Genomic DNA, 18508 nt, shown 5'->3' with positions numbered 1-18508 from the left:
CACAAACAGCAAACACAGACATATACACACCAACACACACACACACACATAGACAGACACACACAGACATAGACACACACATAGACACATATATTCACAGACACACACACACACACAGAGGCAGAGACAAACACACCGACAGACACATACACACGCACAGACACAGACAGACAGACAGACACAGGCGTACCTGAAGGAAGTTCTGGCTGGCAATAATCAAGGCGAGTTGGGCATTAAGATTCTCAGGCTCTGCCTGACTTCCTCGCACACCTTGCACCAACTGAGGAATATAATCAGCAACAACCTGGAGAAAGCAAATAGGAGACATTGCACGTGAGGAGATCTTCCTCAAACTGCTTCTCTGCAAACTATCCCCCTATCTCTGTAGTTGGCTCATAGCTCCAACTACCACCTTCAAAACTGACACAATCGCAGGAGTGTGTACCATCTACAAGCACTCACCAAGGCTCCGCAGATAGCACCTTCCAAACCCATGGCCACTTCCATCTGGAAAGACAAGGGCAGCAGACACATGGGAACACCACCCCCTACAAGTTCCCCTCCAAGCCACTCACCATCCTGCCATGGAAATATATCGCCATTCCTTCAGTGTCGCTAGGTCAAAATCCTGGAATCCACTCCCTCAGGGCATTGTGGGTCAACCCACAGCAGGTGGACTGCAACTGTTCAAGAAGGCAGCTCACCCCCACCTTCTCAAGGGGCAACTAATGATAAAGGAGATCAACCCAAAACAAAAAGGGAAAAGACAAAAAGGGGATGTACCAAGGAAGGGGTGATGAAGAATATTTCCATTTCCATAGTGTTCACCTCAGAACATTTCAATGTATGAACAACCAAAGTAGGCCATTCAGCCCTTTGAGTCTGTACAACCATTCATTCAGATCACGATTGATCTGACTGGAACTTCAAATCTGCCACCCTCCAATAACCTTTAACCTCTTTGGTTAAGAAGAGTCAGTCTACCTCTGCCTTAAAACTAGTTATGGACTCTTCCTGCCCCTCAGTCGGGTGTTATATTCTGTACAAGTATTTCTGCAAGGGGCCCGGCAATTTCCTCCCTCAACATCCCGGGATACGCCAGATCAGGTCACCCCTCAGCTTCCTTTGTGTCGTCCAATCGGAATTGAAGAGGGAGATGTCCCAGCGCTCCTTCCAGAGAAGAAATAACCGAGCGAGAAACCGAGGTGGACTCACACCCGACCCTCTGGATTGCTCCTTTACCTTGCAGCTTTGTACCAGTTGCTGATGGGCGGCTGTGTTCTTATTGGACGACGAGGCGTTTTGCGAAGCAGCGATGGTTTGCGTGGCTGCGGCAGCAGCTTGTTTGGCCGCATTCTGGTCAAAGGAGAGAGTAAACACAAACACATCCTGATCAAGAAAAAGATGCACCGAGCCCTGCAAAGCTTTACTGGTCAACTGACCCGGACACGAAATATTTGAATTGGGTGCCACGGGCGATTTGGTGAGTGAGGGGGTTGGGATGACCCTGCCTCTGGCCCCATTGATAACCTCAATGCGTTTGATCCTTTATGGAATGGCTTCCTCACACACTGGCTCCGGCGGCTCTCGCCCTTTCACTCAGTTACCCAATGCCAGGAGGAGGCCGCTTATAAATCCACCTGAAAGATACCCGCGGTGCGTTACCTCAAGCCGGTTGATCAGCTTCTTTTTGATGGCGTTCTGAGCTGCTGAGTTGGTGACAACGCGGAGGCCCTCCGCTGCCTCCCGCAGTTTCTGCTGCTGGTCCTGGTTTTCTGGATTTGCTGCCGCACCCTTTAAGGAAAGAGAGATGGGGGGGGTCACAGAGGGTCACGCGCGAGAGGACGAGAGAGGCTGACCCCGTTGGCACAGCTGGTATAGCCGGCTAGCTTCAACTGCACGCAGCTGCCCCACACTAACGTGGAGGAAAATATCAGAAAATCACCTCAGCCCTGCGATTAGGGACTGCTGCTGGGCCATTTCGTTTGCGAAATCCGTGCTGCCCTCATTGAAGGGTGGTCATCAAGTCACACAGCACAGAAACAGACCCTTCGGCCCAAACAGTCCATGCTAACCCATAATCCCCAAACTAGACTGCTCCCACCTGCCTGCGGTTGGCCTATATCCCTCCAAACCTTTCCTATTAGATTAGATTCCCTACAGTATGGAAACAGGCCCTTTGGCCCAACCAGTCCACACCGACCCTTCGAAGAGTAACCCATCCAGACCCATTCCCCCTGACTAATGCACCTAACACTATGGGCAATTTAGCATGGCCAATTCATAAACTTATCGAAATGCTCTAACTGTACCCACATCCACCGCATCTTCTGGAAGCTCACTTCACACACGAACCACTCTGTGTACAAAAAAAAATGTCCTTCACGCCTTTTTTAATATCTTTGTCCTCTCACCTTAAAAAATTATGCCCTTTAGTCTTGAAATCCCCCACCTTAGGGAAAAGGCTCCTGTCATTCACTTTATCTACACCCCTCATGATTTTATAAACCTCTATAAAGTCACCCGTCAACCCCCTACACTCCAGGGAAAAAGACTCAGCTGATCCTGCCTCTCCTTATAAGTCAAACCCTCCAGTTCCAGCAACAGCCCGGTAAATTTCTGCTGAAAATTCTCTCCAGCTTTAATAATATCCTTCCCACAATAGGGCAAACATTCGTCTGGTGAGGCCCCAAGACAGGCTTTCAGGAAAGAGGTACTCGGCATATCCATAGAAACTGGGAGTTGGGGGAGGCCATTCAGCCCATCGAGCCTACTCAGCGAATCAATGTGATCATGGCTAAGCCTCTACCTCAGTGCCATTTTCCTGCTTTCCCTCCATACATTTTCACACATCAAGAGTATCGATCCCTTTCCTGAAGATATTCAGTGGCTCAGCCTCCACAGGTTTCGGTGAAAGAGAGTTCCACAGTTTTGTTGCCTTTCGAGTGACACGATGTTTCCTCATCTCATTCCTTCCCTGTCTCCTGAGACTGTGACCCCTGGTTCTAGAGTGCGTTGCTGGAAAAGCCATAACCACCTGATAAAGGAGCAGCGCTCTGAAAGCTAGTGCTTCCAAATAAACCTGTTGGACTATAACCTGGTGTTGTGTGATTTCTAACCAAGATTGGTGGTATAGTGAACAGTGAAGAAGGTTATCTAAGACTACATGGAGATCTTGATCAATTGGGTCAATGAGCTGAACAGTGGCCGATGGATGAATTTGGATAAACGCGAGGTATTGCATTTTGGTAAAACTAACAAGGGCAAGACTTATACAATGAAAAGTAGAGCCTTGGGTAGTGCTGTAGAAAAGAGACCCCCTAGGGAGCGAGGTACATAATTCTTTGAAGTAGATACGGGGATTAAGAAGGCATTTAGCACACTCGCCTTCACTGCTCAGACCTTTGCGTGTAGGAGTTGGGGCATCGTGTTGAGGTTTTACAGGACATTGGTGACCTCTCTTCTGGAGCACTGTGCCCAGTTCCTGTCACCCTGTTGTAGGAAGGATGTTATTAAACTGGAGAGGATTCAGAAGAGATTTCCCAGGATGTTGCTGGGAATGGAGGGTTTGAGTTATAAGGAAAGGCTGGGTAGGCTGGGACTTTTTGCACTGGAGCGTAGGAAGTTGTGAGGTGACCTGATAGCAGTTTATAAAATTATGAGGAGGATTGAAAAGCTGAAAGGCATGTGTCTTTTCCCTGGGGTGAGGGGTTTCAAGACAAGGGAGCATATTTTTAAGGCGAAAGGAGAAAGATTTTAAAACGACACCAGGTGCAATTTTTTTTTTTACACAGAGGGTGTTCGCATGTGGAATGGACTGCCAGAAGAAGTGGTGGATGCGGGTATAGTTACAATGTTTAAAAGGTATCTGGATATGTAGAAGTATTTTGAGTTCGATACAACTGTTAATACACAACATCTGAATGCTATGTCACTTGTTGTCCCAATAACAGATACCCTTTCACTAACATCAATGACATCATTTGGATTCCTGCCAAGCACAGACAGGTGTGATCAGTTTAGTTTGGGATTACGGTCGGCACGGGCTGAAGGCCCTGTTTCCGTGTTGTATGACACTATGACAGGGAAACAGGATAAACTGACGAAACCAGCAATAGGATTCCAAAGAAATTCCTGACGCCATTGTACTCTGGCCAACAATAAACTGGAGCCAAGCTTGCTTGAGTGACTCTCTGGTTTTGCTTGAGTTCTGCACAAAGCAGTGTAACAGCACACCAGCTGCCAAACTAAACAACCGAACACTCTTCCACAGAGATCTTGATTTTCCTTCGAAAGCAAGCTGCTCGAAATATCAAAGCCTTGCAAATTTGAGCAAAAGGCCTTGCAACGAGTAATTTATTTGCAATTAGGAGAAATTTAGTTCCCTCGGTGACTTTGCATACAAACAAAAACAAGAAGTCTGGGGAACTTTGAGAAAGCAAATTAAACCGAGAGTCAGCCTTGCTTTGTTTTCTCGAAATGAACCAAGTTATTTAATAAGTCCCACAGAAGCAATTTAATTTCCTCTCAAGTATTTTTGCATTTCAAGGGATGGACAGGGATTATTGTCCACTTTCGGGACAAAAATGCGCTTGAAAGATTAGATTCGATTCCCTGCAGTGTGGAAACAGGCCCTTCGGCCCAACAAGTCCACACCGACCCTCCGAAGAGCAACCCACCAATACTCATTTCCCTCTGACTAATGCACCTAACACTATGGGCAGTTTAACTTGGCCAGTTCACCTGACCTGCACATCTTTGGACTGTGGGAGGAAACTGGAGCGCCCAGAGGAAACCCACACAGACACGGGGGGAATGCGCAAACTCCACACAGACAGTTGCCCGAGGGTGGAATCGAACCTGGATCCCCTGGTGCTGTGAGGCAGCAGTGCTAACCACTGAGCCACTGCACCACCCCAAACAAAAGCCCACAGAACAGCTCAAGAATGATGATCTGACTTTGTGACCACTGTTAAAATGGTGACCGCTGGAGAAAGGAGAATTTCCTCACAGGGCAAAAAAAAAATCACACGGTTGCAGGATGGACCCGTGATGCAAAAAAAAAGCAGAAGTGCTGTGGATGCTGGAGATCGCAAACAGAAGCAGAAAGTGCTGGAGAAAGCCAACAAGTCTGGCAGCACCCACGGAGAAAAGCAGAGTTAACGTTTGGAGTTCAATACAACTGTTAACACACAACATCCGAATGCTATGTCACTTGTTGGCCCGAGAGCAGATATGAGAAAGTCTATAGCCTTAAAACTTGTCTTTAAACATTTAGACTAAAATGTAATGTTCAATTATAGAACACATTTATTGCACTAGAAAATAGACAGGCAGGTAGGCTCAGAAAAAGGGGGGAACTCAAGGAATGCAGAAGATAGGGACATCTGTGCTCACCAAGTGATAACAGGATGCTGTAAGGCAATGAAGAACATTTGCCTTAGCATCAGTGAATCTGTATGAACAGGACACCAAGTGATAACATTCATGGCCGTTCCCTTGTGAAATTAATGACAGTGTTTAATACTGACCCTGAACCGAAACTCGGTACTATTAAAAGCCTTGTAATTAACAGTCAGATCCTGTGAATTATAATGGATTCTTATTACCCCTTGCAAGTGGGGCAGACACAGAGAGAAAAACATCTTTGCTCTTACAAGACTCTGACTTGAGAGTTCAAAAGGACATTAGAGAGAGGCTTTACAGGTCTGAATCCACAAGGGATTCCCGGGGCCGTCTCAACTCTCTACTTTAACAGATACGCTTTCACTGACATCAATTATACCATTTTAATTCAGGATTTTTGTTGAATTCAAATTTCACCGTCTGCCGTGGTGGGCCTCAAACCTGCGCTCCCAGCCAGAGATTTGGGATTACACGTACGATGCCACCACCTCCCCAGCTGGAGCTCTGCTCCAAATTGGCAGGGATCTGATTGATGAGCACAGCACAGTGGAGGGGGCTGAATGGCCCCCTTCGCTTTGCAACGTTGCCAAGATAAAACCCGGCTGGGGCACTCAGCCATGACGGAGGGAAAGGAGCGAGCACTTCCTTCAGCCCCATGGGCAGTCGTTGTGGGGATGAGGGGGCCACAGATGAGGGTGGGGGTTTGCAGGCAGCTGTTCTGATGAACTGCTGTTGAGCTTCCCTCATAGAATCACAGAATCCCTTGAATGTGGAAACAGGCCCTTCGGCCCGTCAAGTCCGCACCAACCCTCCAAAGAGTAACCCACCAGACCCATTCCCCTACTCTATTTACTCCACATTTAAGCCTGACTAATGCAACTAATCGACACATCCCTGAACACTATGGGCAATTTAGCATGGCCAACTCACCTAAGCCACACATCTTTGGACGATGGGAGGAAATCGGAGCACTCAGTGGAAACCCACACAGACACTGGGAGAATGTGCAAATTCCACACAGACAGTTGCCTGAGGCTGGAATCGAACCTGGGTTCCTGGTGCTGGGAGGAAGCAGTGGTAACCACAGAGCCACTATGCCACCTCTATTCTGTTCAATGACCCCTGCTATATTAAAGGTGGTTCAAACATCAGCACTGACGAAGGAACTCAGCTAAAAGATAAATGATGTAGCCAGCTCAGTTAAAGTCAGTGATCACTTACAAAGTGTGAGGTTAGTATCAGTCCTACTCTCCATCCATCACCCAGCCCAGAAACGCATCGCATTAGCACTTGTGCAGATGTTCAAAAGCCCGCCTGCAACCACAGCAACAGCGAACCATGAAGCAACCTCACATCTGGTCTCTTCGCTCCCTCAATCATTATTCGCCTCTGCTTCACTCTAAACCAAACGAGCTGTGACAGCTCATCTTCAGAGCTAGGGCAATTTTAAGACACGGGACAGCAGATACCAGCCCCGGCTCCTCTCGGAATCTGCCCGATGAGAACTGCAGAATGGCTACAATCCAACATGAAGCTACAGCACGGAATTTGTCTGTCTGCAGAAGACGGAGAGACTTGATCGAGTCGCTCAGAAATCATGAGGGGTAGACAGGGCAGAAAGACTGAGAATGAGGGAGGGCACACCTTTACTTTGGCGAGAGAATCAAAAGCAACGAGCGGGAGAAATCATTTTTCTAACGTAGGGAGCAGCTGAGATGTGGAATGAGTCGCCTGAGAGCGTGTGGTGGAGGCAGGCTCAATCGATGCGTTCAAAGAGGGAATTAGACTGCGGTGCTCTGAAAAGGAAAAGGACGTGAAGGGGGCTACAGGGAGAACGGCAGGAAGTGAACTGCTCGTATGGCACGATGGTCAAATGGCCTCCCTCTGAACCGGAACATCTGTCCATCTGTGCAAGGCAATACTCAGTACCAATCTCCTCTCTCCTGGAGTGCGGCAAGGTTCAGCAAGCATCACGTGCCAGCCAGTGGACAGGGCTGTAGGATCACCCAGTCAATGGGCAGGGCTGTAGGATCACCCAGCCAATGGGCAGGGCTGTAGGATCACCCAGCCAATGGGCAGGGCTGTAGGATCACCCAGTCAATGGGCAGGGCTGTAGGATTATAAATCTATGGGCAGGGCTGTAGGATCACCCAGCCAATGAGCAGGGCTGTAGGGTCACCCAGTCAATGGACAGGGCTGTAGGGTCACCCAGTCAATGGACAGGGCTGTAGAGTCACCCAGTCAATGGGCAGGGCTGTAGGATCACCCAGTCAATGGGCAGGGCTGTAGGATCACCCAGTCAATGGGCAGGGCCAGCCAATGGGCAGGGCTGTCGGGTCACCCAGCCAATGGGCAGGGCTGTCGGGTCACCCAGCCAATGGGCAGGGCTGTCGGGTCACCCAGCCAATGGGCAGGGCTGTCGGGTCACCCAGCCAATGGGCAGGGCTGTCGGGTCACCCAGCCAATGGGCAGGGCTGTCGGGTCACCCAGCCAATGGGCAGGGCTGTCGGGTCACCCAGCCAATGGGCAGGGCTGTAGGATCACCCAGCCAATGGGCAGGGCTGTAGGATCACCCAGCCAATGGGCAGGGCTGCAGGATCACCCAGCCAATGGGCAGGGCTGCAGGATCACCCAGCCAATGGGCAGGGCTGTAGGATCACCCAGCCAATGGGCAGGGCTGTAGGATCTCCCAGCCAATGGGCAGGGCTGTAGGATCCCCAGCCAATGGGCAGGGTTGTAGGATCACCCAGCCAATGGGCAGGGCTGTCGGGTCACCCAGCCAATGGGCAGGGCTGTCGCGTCACCCAGTCAATGGGCAGGGCTGTAGGGTTACCCAGCCAATGGGCAGGGCTGTAGGGTCACCCAGTCAATGGGCAGGGCTGTAGGGTCACCCGGCCTTGAAGGACATGCCGTGCAGTCAGTTTCAGTGTCACCGAGCCAACTTCAAGCACCAGCTCATTAAGTATCGGATGAATTGAATTCATATTTCAAAGCTGTCCCTGGAGTATCGACTGGCTTTTTTGTCCAATATCACAATCTATCAGTTCTGCAGACAGCAGGAGTTGGAAACTAAGGGGGTCTGGCTTTTTGGATCAAATTGCATTTTCTTTTTCCTCATGGAGATTCGTTTGTAATGTTTACAGAACAACTCTGACTAGACCGCAACTCCGCCCTCTGTGTCAGTCCCAGTAAACGACAGTTGAGAACATATCAAATCCAATGAGTTTGCTCGGCAGCAGACTGTAGACACTCTGGGAGTCAGGGGAAACATGACAAACCAAACTCAACCATATTCAACCCTGAGCAAGACTGCTGAAAATCAGATTATGTCTGCAAGGCTGTGATTAACAGGCTAAATAACCACAAAAAGGAAAGATATATTAACATTGGAGGAAATTCAGTGAGAAATGGCACGGTGGTTAGCACTGCTGCCTCACAGCACCAGGGTCCCAGGTTCGATTCCAGCCTTGGGCAGGCTAAATAACCACAAAAAGGAAAGATATATTAACATTGGAGGAAATTCAGTGAGAAATGGCACGGTGGTTCAGTGGTTAGCACTGCTGCCTCACAGCACCAGGGTCCCAGGTTCGATTCCAGCCTCGGGCAACTGTCTGTGTGGAGTTTGCTCATCCTCCCAGTGGGTTTCCTCCAAGTGCTCCGGTTTCCTTCCACAATCCAAAGATGTGCAGGTTAGGGTGAAATGGCTACGCTAAGTTGCCCATAGTGTTCAGGGATGTGTAGGTTAGGTGTATTAGTCAGGGGTAAATGTAGGGGAATAAGGTAGGGAAATAGGTCTGGGTGGGTTACTCTTCGGAGGGTTGGTGTGGACTTGTTAGGCCGACGGGCCTGTTTTCACACTGTAGGGATCCTGTGGTTCACTCGGCTGATAGCCACGTGAAAGGACTGTCTTATGAGGACAGATTGAGTAGGTTGGGCCTGTACTCATTGGAGTATCGAAGGATGAGAGCAGATCTTACTGAAACACGTAAGGGGACATTAAAGAAACATTCTTACTAAAACACTAAAGGTGAATCCATAGAGTGCATGCAGAAAGGTTGTTTTCCCTGGTGGGAAAGTCGAGGACGAGAGGGAATAAAGGTTTGTACATTCAAGGATAGAGATAAAAAGGGATTCCTTCTCTCAGAGCGGAGTGAATCTGTGGAATTCTTTACTGCAGAGAGCTGTGGAAGCCGGCTCATTCAGTAAACTCAAAGCTGAGATAGACAGGTTTTTAGTCAGTCAAGGGAATCACGGATGATGGGGAAAAGTGGATTTCAGGATTATAAGATTGGCTATGATCTCACTGAATGGGAGCACCCCCTCACTGGGCTGGATGTACTTCTCTGCTTTACGGTCCTAACCAGGACAGGGTTGGTTAGTGAGCACGAGGTGATAAAGGATCTGGACATGTTGAGAGCTCGAAGAGCAAAGGTTTGGGTGAGATTGAGTTTAAAGAGGGTGGAATTTGGGATACCTACTGGGAATATGCTGGAACAGCCATATCTGGAATTAAGGCAAAGTACATCAGTTTGTTTGTCGGTGGGAGGAGATAGCTTAATGGTATTGTCGCTGCACTGTTAACCCAGACACCCAGGTTATGTTCTGGGGACCTGGGTTCGAATCCTGGCATGACAGACAGTGGAATAAAAATTAAAAGTCCAATGATGACCGTGAAGCCACTGCTGATCATTGGAAAAATCCATCCGTGGCTCAGTGGTTAGCATAGCTGCCTCACAGTGCCAGGGACCCGGGCGATTGTCTGTTTGCACGTTCTCCCCATGTTTGCATGGGTTTCCTCTGGGTTCCCATGTCCAGAGATGTGCATAGCCACAGGAAATGCAGCATTACAGGAGTAATGGGTTTGGGTGGGATGCTCTTCAGAAGGTCAGTATTGACTCCATGGGCCAAATGGCCTGCTTCCACACTGTAGTGATTTTATGATCTGGTTCACTGATGTCCTTCAGGGAAGGAAACTGCCATCCTTACCTGGTCTGGCCCACATGTGACCTTCGTTCTGACTCGGAGATGGGCCATAATTGCTGACCCAGCCAGCGGCACCCTCATCCCGCTAATGATTATGAAAAAAAGTGAGACTGTTTGGATTGAGATTTCCGCCGATTCAGAGGAAATTAAATACCTTTGCAGCTTCCACCATTCTCGCTGTGGAATCAGCCAATAACTTGGCAGCGGCTAGCAGCTTCTTGGAGTTATCGACATCGCTCTCTGCCTCTGCGTCCGACCTCATGGCGTTCACCAAATCCGAGGTGGCCTGGGCCAGCACTCGCGCTTGCCGAACCATCTCCCCTGTGGGCCACAGACGCCAATTCGCGGTTAATCAACTCTGCCCTGCCCAGCCCAGTTGACCGTGTACCCTCTCACCGACCCAGAGTCACGCTAATCCCCTCATTAACCCGACTGGCCTCCCTCCCCCAGCTCGCGAGCTGCTGCATCGCTCCCCCCTCTGCCCACCAAATCACTTCCACCATTATTTCTACGCCATCCAAGATTCACTTGTCCTGGCTCCTGGATCCTTCTCAAGATCCAACTACCCTTCAATTTGACCCTTTTGGAAATCTGGATCCAAAATATTCTTGTAACTCAGCAGCAGAGAAGATCCCATGAAGAGGTTGGCATAGTCCACTCCATCTGCCCCAAAATCCTGTCGTCATCCTAGAAATTACCAATTGAACAAGCTTTCTCTGGGGTTTCCCCCTACCTGGGAAAGGATATACTTGCCATAGAGGGAGTACAGCAGATGTTCACTCACCTGAAACTGGGGACATCGCGACTGTTTTATACGGAGAGATTGGTTTGACTTGGGCCTGTATTCACTAGAGTTTAAAAGGACGGGAGGGAATCTGATTGAAATGTATAAAATTCTTAACAGGGTGAACAGACAAGGTGCCCCGTCAGGGAGTCTTGAACCGGCAGACACTCTCTCAGTATCTGTGGTGGCCCATTTAGGACTGAGATGAGGAAAAATGTCTTGCCTCAAACCCATGGAATTCTCTACCGCAGGAGGCTGTGGAAGCTAAGTCACTGAATATATCCAGGAAAGAGCTTGTAAAGGCCACAAGGGGAGCAAGAGGGAAAATGGTGTTGAGACAGATGACCATAATGAACAGGACAGCAGGCTTGAAGGGCCAAATGGCCTACTCCAGCTCCTACTGACAGCCTTCCCAGTACTCTGAGCACACAGGACCTTCCCTCATCAACTAGGGATCCACTCTCCTTTTTAAACAAAATGCTAAAGGCGGCTGATCAGCTGAATGTTTTCCCAATTTTTGAACCACGCTGATGGTGAGTTGCCTGATGCTTCCCATACCAATGTTGAAAAGTGGTGTCCCCGTTACTTTTTCAGTATTCGACATTTTCCGTATAGCAAGAGACCTCATTTAAATTGCCACAAACCCGAAAACCTATCACCGATCCAGCATTACTCTCTTCAGGCTAAAGTACAGGTTAAACGATCATTTTCAAATATCTCCTGAAATTGCTTCAAAATCCTTCCTTTGAAACATTCAAGTCAACGGTCTTCCACCTGAAATGTTAACTCTCTTCCTCTCTCTCTCTCTCTCTCTCTCTCTCTCTTCAGTATGTACATAATTCTGGATTTCCATTGCCGGCAGTACGACAGAGACAAAACAAAACTGCAGAGGCTGGAATCCAAAGTCGAGAAGCAGGAGGCTGGAGGAACACAGCAAGCCAGGCAGCATCAGGAGATGGAGAGGTCAACGTTTCAGATGTAACCCTTCTTCATTCCTGAAAGGTTACATCCGAAATGTTGATTTCTCCACCTCCTGATGCTGCCTGGCTTGCTGTGTTCTACCGGCCTCTTGCTTGTCTACTACTAATAGATGGAGGCATAATTATTATCTTTAAAAAAAAGTAGAATACTGCGGATGCTGGAAATCTGAAACAAATAGAGCATGCTACGGAAACATTGCAGTTGACTGTGGAGACAGAAACAGAGTTTAGAGTTTAGTGTAACTCTTCAGGATTCTGAAGAAGAGGCACCTTATCAAAATGGCGTACCAGGCCTGAGGCCTACTCCTGCTCCTAACAGATATGTTGTAAAGACACTCACCAGACCCTACTACCTACTGGCAAGGGCTCATTGCAGATTAACATTTTTCTGCTAATGGTTTTCCCAGACGCAGCGTGTGCCCCTCGAGGCTACTCCCGACTCACCCGCATCGCCCATGGAGCTGAAGATGCTCTCGGTCACAGTCATGATGGTGTCGGTCGCCTGGTCGTAGCGCCCAATGGGCTCCCCCCTGCTGGCGTACTGGCGCACGTGCTGGAGGAGGTCGTTGAGGGCCTGGCTCACCACGCTGGCCGCGGCGCTGACCTGCTTCAGGAGCTCTGTGTCCTCTGTGGCCGCCTGGCAAGCTTTGACACAGCCCTCGACCGAGCGGTCCACCAGCTTCCCGGCTTCCACCAGCTGCTCCTGGCACACGGGCGAGCTGATGGTCGGACTGACCACCTGCACCGGAACACACAAGATTGGTCATTTGCCGAACACCGATACCAATAGCTGTCATTGAGTTGTACAGCATGCAAACAGACCCTGGGGCGGCATAGTGGCTCAGTGGTGAGCATTGCTGTCTCACAGCGCCAGGGACCTGGGTTTGATTCCAGCCTCGGGCAACTGTTTGTGTGGAGTTTGCACATTCTACCTGTGTCTGCGTGGGTTTCCTCCCATTGTCTAAAGATGTGCAGGTTAGGGTGAATTGGTCATGCTGAATTGCCCCATAGTGTTCAGGGATGTGTGGGTTAGGTGCATTAGTCAGGGGTAAATGCAGAGTAAGAGGGTAGGGGAATGGGTCTGGGTGGATTACTCTTCGGAGAGTGAGTGTAGACTTGTTAGGCCGAGGGGCCTGTTTCCACACCGCAGGGATTCTAATTCACCCATGCTAACGTGATATGAGTAGATTAGATTAGATTCCCTACAGTATGGAAACAGGCCCTTCAGCCCAACATGTCCACACCGACCCTCCGAAGAGTAACCCACCCAGACCCATTCCCCATATTTACCCCTGACTAATGCTTCTACCACTATGGGCAATTTAGCGTGGCCAATCCACCTGACCTGCACAAATTTGGATTGTGGGAAGAAATCGGAGCACCCAGCGGAAACCCACACAGACACGGGGAGAATGTGCAAACTCCACACAGACAGTCACCCGAGACTGGAATCAAACCCGGGTCCCTGACGCTGTGAGGCATTGCTAACCACTGAGCCACCGTGCCTCCTCCAAATTAATCCAGTTCCATGCGCCAGCATTTGGCCCATATCCCTCTAAACCAATTTGATAAGAGTCAAGTCACATCCAGCATAACAATTAGACAAAGCTCTGACCCAAGCTATCAGATGCCATAGCATCTTCCAGCACAGCAGAGCCCATTCAGCCCATTTATTTTTGCTGTTAAGGTCCCATCTCAACTGTTCCTCATAGTTAATGCTCAGAATCAATTCCGGTGTCTATAATGGACAGACACGCAATTGACAAACATTTCTCTCCATCACCCTTTCCCCATTCAGCTCCTTCTTGGAATGAACTTTCCCATTTACCTGTATTTTTCCATTATTCTATAAATTTTCACCCTTAGTAAATGAGCATGTTGATTGATTGATTGATTGTCATGTGTATCCAAGTGCAGTGAAAAGCTTTGTTTACGAGCAGTACGGACAGATCACATAAGCAAGGATGTACAGATCAAAAAGACTTAGATAGGGGCCTGCAAGTTACATTGCTTATTGAGGCTAGAGAGTCCATTCATCAGTCTAATAACGGCTGGGAAGAAGCTGTTCCTGAGCCTGCTGGTGGGTGTGATCAGGCTTCTTTACCTTCTGCCTGACACAAGGGGTGTGCAAGAGTTCAGGAATGGACACTGTCCTTTTGAAGTTAGACGTATTAGGTGGGCGTCATCACAATGTGAGCCAACACAGGAAGGATGTGTCGACCTACAACAGGGCGATGGTTGGGGGTGGGGGTGGGGGTAAACAATGCTCCTTCCTTTCACTTCTCATGGCTTGTCTGATTAACAAAGTCAATTTATGCCCATATTCTGGGTTGCCTGGGATACGGCTTGTCCCCGAGCCAGCCAAGGATGAAGTTTCCACGCATTTCAATTGGGTTGGCCTGACCTCAGCAGCCAAATGTCAAAGGTCAGGATGTAACACCCTGCACCAACCAAATGGCGTGAGCGGGAAGGGGCAGGCTGGGGTCGGTTCGCGGGATAGCGAGCCCTCATGAGGAGAGTGAGCCCAGCATGGCTAGGCACTTACAGACTGGGTGTTGGACTGTTTACTGTGTTCCTTTGTTTTCCTACTTTGTAAGTAAGCACAACGTTTAGTAAGGATAGACATGGTTAAACTGGACAGAGTGCAAAGAAGATTGACGAGGATGTTGCCAGGACTGGTAGGGTCGAAAAGTGTAGCGCTGGAAAAGCACAGCAGGTCAGGCAGCATCCGAGGAGCAGGAGAATCGACGTTTCGGGCATAAGATCTTCATCAGGAATCTTATGCCCGAAACGTCGACTCTCCTGCCCCTCGGATGCTGTCTGACCTGCTGTGCTTTTCCAGCACCACCGTTTTTGACCCTGATTCTCCTGCAGCCCCCACTCTCTCCCAGGACTAGCAGGCCTGAGTTTTCGGGAGAGGTTGGACAGGATAGGACTTTATTCCTTGGAATGTAGGAGAATGAGGAGGTGACATTACTGAGGTGTATGAAATCATGAGGGGCATAGATAGGATGGAATGTATATAATCTTTTTCTCTCAGGGATAGGGAGCTGAAAACTAGAGAGCATAGGTTTAAGGTGAGAGGGGAAAGATTTAAGAAGGACCTGAGGGGCAATTTCTTCATGCAGAGAGTGGGAATGGGCTACCAGAGAAAGTGGGCAGAAGTAGGTACTGTGGATGCTGGAGATTCGAGTCAAGATTAGAGTGGTGCTGGAAAAGCACAGCAGGTCAGGCAGCATCTGTGGAGCAGGAAAATCAATGTTTCAGGCAAAAACCATTCCTGATGAAGGGTTTTTGCCTGAAACGCTGATTTTCCTGCTCTACGGATGCTGCCTGACCTGCTGTGCTTTTCCAGCAGCACTCTAATCTTGCCAGAGAAAGTGGTTGAGGCAGGTACAATAGCAACATTTAATAAACATTTGGATAGGTACATGGTTGGGAAGGGTTTAGAGGGATATAGAGCCAATGTGGGCAGTTAGAACAAGGTGAATGCGCACCCTGATCAGCATGGACCAGTTTGGGCCGAAGGGCCTGTTTCCATACTCTATGACTGTAACCTTTAACTTTTTAAACTTTGTTTTCTTTATTGTTCTGTCTTGTACCGAGATTTTGTACCCAGGATGGCGCCGTAAGTGGCGACTAGTAAACTTTTCACTGCATTCATGTGAGTGCATTAATTCAAATTCAAATTCACAGCCTTGATGTAAATCAAACCCACTTGCAAAGATGCAAAATACAGGCATCCCCGCTGAAGCACTGGGACCCAGTGACGAGGAAGTCTGGGATCTTTCCTCGTGCCCCTGCACTCACCTTGGCACAGGCGACCAGCTGGGAGGTGGAGAGGGCACACTGCGTGGCAGCAGCGATCACCCGGTTTTGGAGCACGGTATCCTCCGCCACTTGGGCCACGTTCTTCGCCTTCAGGACCAACATGGCGGCTGCATTGGCCACCGCCTTGGCCAAGCTCATCAGCACATCCTGCCACAAGGGGGAGACAAAGGTGGTAAGCGGCTCAGCCATGGGCTTTGCTTAGACCTGGGCCACAACCTCACCCTGACTTCATGCGTTCACAGAATGGGGAGAAATAAAAACGGCATAGACTAGAGGCTGCTACTGGACACGGTCTATTGTCAAACAAGGGATAGGTTAATTATCATTAAATGTTATTACACAGTAACTGCAGCGCGTGGGACTCAAACTGGGCTTCCTGGCTCACAGGTAGGGACACTACCACTGTGCCACAGGAGCTTTTGAGATCATGCATTGTATCTTAATCACCACAATTGATAATTGTTTCAAACATGGAGCATTAACACTCGCCAATTACTAGTTAGCAATGCACTGATCGATTACTGATTAATCGCACTGAACATCAAACTAACTGATTACTGGTTACCATTCAGCTTTAACAGTAACTGATTACTTGATAATAACAATGTGCATTAACTATAAACAGTTACTAGTTAATAACACTGAGCAGTAACAGTCACTGGTTAACAATACTGCGCGGTAACACTAATTGATTACTGGGGGCTGACCCAAACTGATAGAACAATATAGCACAGAACAGGCCCTCCGGCCCACGATGTTGTGCCGAACATTTGTCCTAGCTTAAGCACCTATCCATGTACCTATCCAATTGCCGCTTAAAGGTCACCAATGATTCTGACTCTGCCACTCCCACAGGCAGCGCATTCCATACCCCCAGCACTCTCTGGGTAAAGAACCTACCCCGACATCTCCCCTATTCTTTCCACTCTTCACCTTAAATTTATGTCCCCTTGTAACACTCTGTCTTACCCCGGGGAAAAAGTCTCTGACTGTCTACTCTATCTATTCCCCTGATCATCTTATAAACCTTTATCGAGTCACCCCTCATCCTTCTCCGTTCCAATGAGAAAAGGCCTAGCACTCTCAACCTATCCTCGTACGACCTATTCTCCATTCCAGGTAACATCCTGGTAAATCTCCTCTGCACCCTCTCCAAAGCTTCCACATCTTTCCTAAAGTGAGGTGACCAGAACTGCACACAGTACTCCAAATGTGGCCTAACCAAGGTCCTGTACAGCTGCAACATCACCTCACGATTCTTGAATTCAATTCCTCTGCTAATGAACGCTAAACGCTGATTATTGGTTAACACATGCGGTTTTAACACTAACCGGTTACTTGATAATGACACTAAGTATTAAGATTAACCTTTACTGGTTAATACCGCTGAGTGGTAAGACTAAAAGATCACTAAATAACAACACTGATCATTTGTATTAATTAATTACTGGTGAATAAACTCTGAACATTAATACCGTTGGATTATCGTTTAACAACACTAAGAACTAGCAGAAATTGATAACTGGTTACCAATACTGAGCATTAATAATAATTTATATTTGTCGAGCACCTTCACAGTCAGAAAATGTTAGATGGTGCATCTCAGAAGTGCTGTAGAGTTTGGTCCTGATCCACACGATACTGGTGTCAGGACAGATGACAAAACCTGATCAAAGTAGTAAATTTTAACGATATAAATGAATCGAGGAGTATTTTTCATAAAGTCAACATGGAAATGGAGTGTAGGCAGGTTCAGTTGGGGCATTGGCCAATTGTGTGGATAGAAATGATGTGCAGGAATATGGGGGAAAGGCAGGAGGTTGCATTGGCAAAACAGCTAATGCAGGAACAATGGGCCGAATGGCCTACTTCTATCTCTTAAGCCATCTGGGATTGAATGTATTGTGACACACCTTCACAGCTTTCACATCCATCTGGCCCAGAGGCAGGGACACTACATCTGCACCTCAGAGCCCCAGGATCTGGACACACATTAAATATTTCCCTTTTTCTTTCTTCTCATTTAAACTATTTTTCCAATCAATCTGCTCAGGGACGTTATAACACAACTTGGGAGCAGGTGGGACTTGAACCCAGGCCTCCTGGTTCAGGGGTAGGGACAATACCACTGTACCACAAGAGGGTCCTTTGCATTAGATATTAATTGGATGTTTAAGTATGTTCAGGTGGTGGGCATGGACTGGGATTTCATCTATGCTCCTGTGCAGAGGGCCAGACTGAAACAGTGCGTTGATTAATCTCAAGGTGTGCATTATGCAGTGTATTTCTCTCAATGCAAAAAATTGAGAGCCTGTTAAAAAACAGATTTCAGAGGTTAGAGTCTCGGCAGATAAAGGAATGGCCATCAACAGTGCACTAGTTACAATCAAGGAGAGTGCAGAGGCCAGATTTGGAAAGGACCCCGCACTGAGATTTCAGGAGGCTGTGATACTGAAGGAGAGCAAGTGAGTGGGGGAGGGGTGAAGGAGTGCGAGTTGGGGGGTGAGGGTGGGGTGGGTGGGAG

The 18508-nt window shown here is 48.4% G+C and overlaps 1 protein-coding gene across 1 annotated transcript in view; it reads right to left on the bottom strand.

The window, feature by feature from the left end:
• The window catches only part of tln2b (talin 2b), a 297300-nt gene that overhangs the window by 96524 nt on the left and 182268 nt on the right, over positions 1-18508 (bottom strand). The window contains exons 19-24 of the mRNA XM_043680129.1: positions 15964-16131; positions 12598-12892; positions 10544-10710; positions 1666-1794; positions 1243-1356; positions 191-304 (exon numbers count right to left, since the gene is read on the bottom strand). Coding sequence (XP_043536064.1) covers positions 191-304; positions 1243-1356; positions 1666-1794; positions 10544-10710; positions 12598-12892; positions 15964-16131 — 987 coding nt within the window. The remainder of the gene's footprint in view (positions 1-190; positions 305-1242; positions 1357-1665; positions 1795-10543; positions 10711-12597; positions 12893-15963; positions 16132-18508) is intronic.

The sequence above is a fragment of the Chiloscyllium plagiosum genome, chromosome 40 (assembly GCF_004010195.1).
Source record: "Chiloscyllium plagiosum isolate BGI_BamShark_2017 chromosome 40, ASM401019v2, whole genome shotgun sequence".
NCBI classification, from domain to species: Eukaryota; Metazoa; Chordata; class Chondrichthyes; order Orectolobiformes; family Hemiscylliidae; genus Chiloscyllium; species Chiloscyllium plagiosum.
The sequence above is the reverse complement of the archived record's forward strand: the minus strand, read 5'-3'. Positions and strand labels throughout refer to the sequence as shown.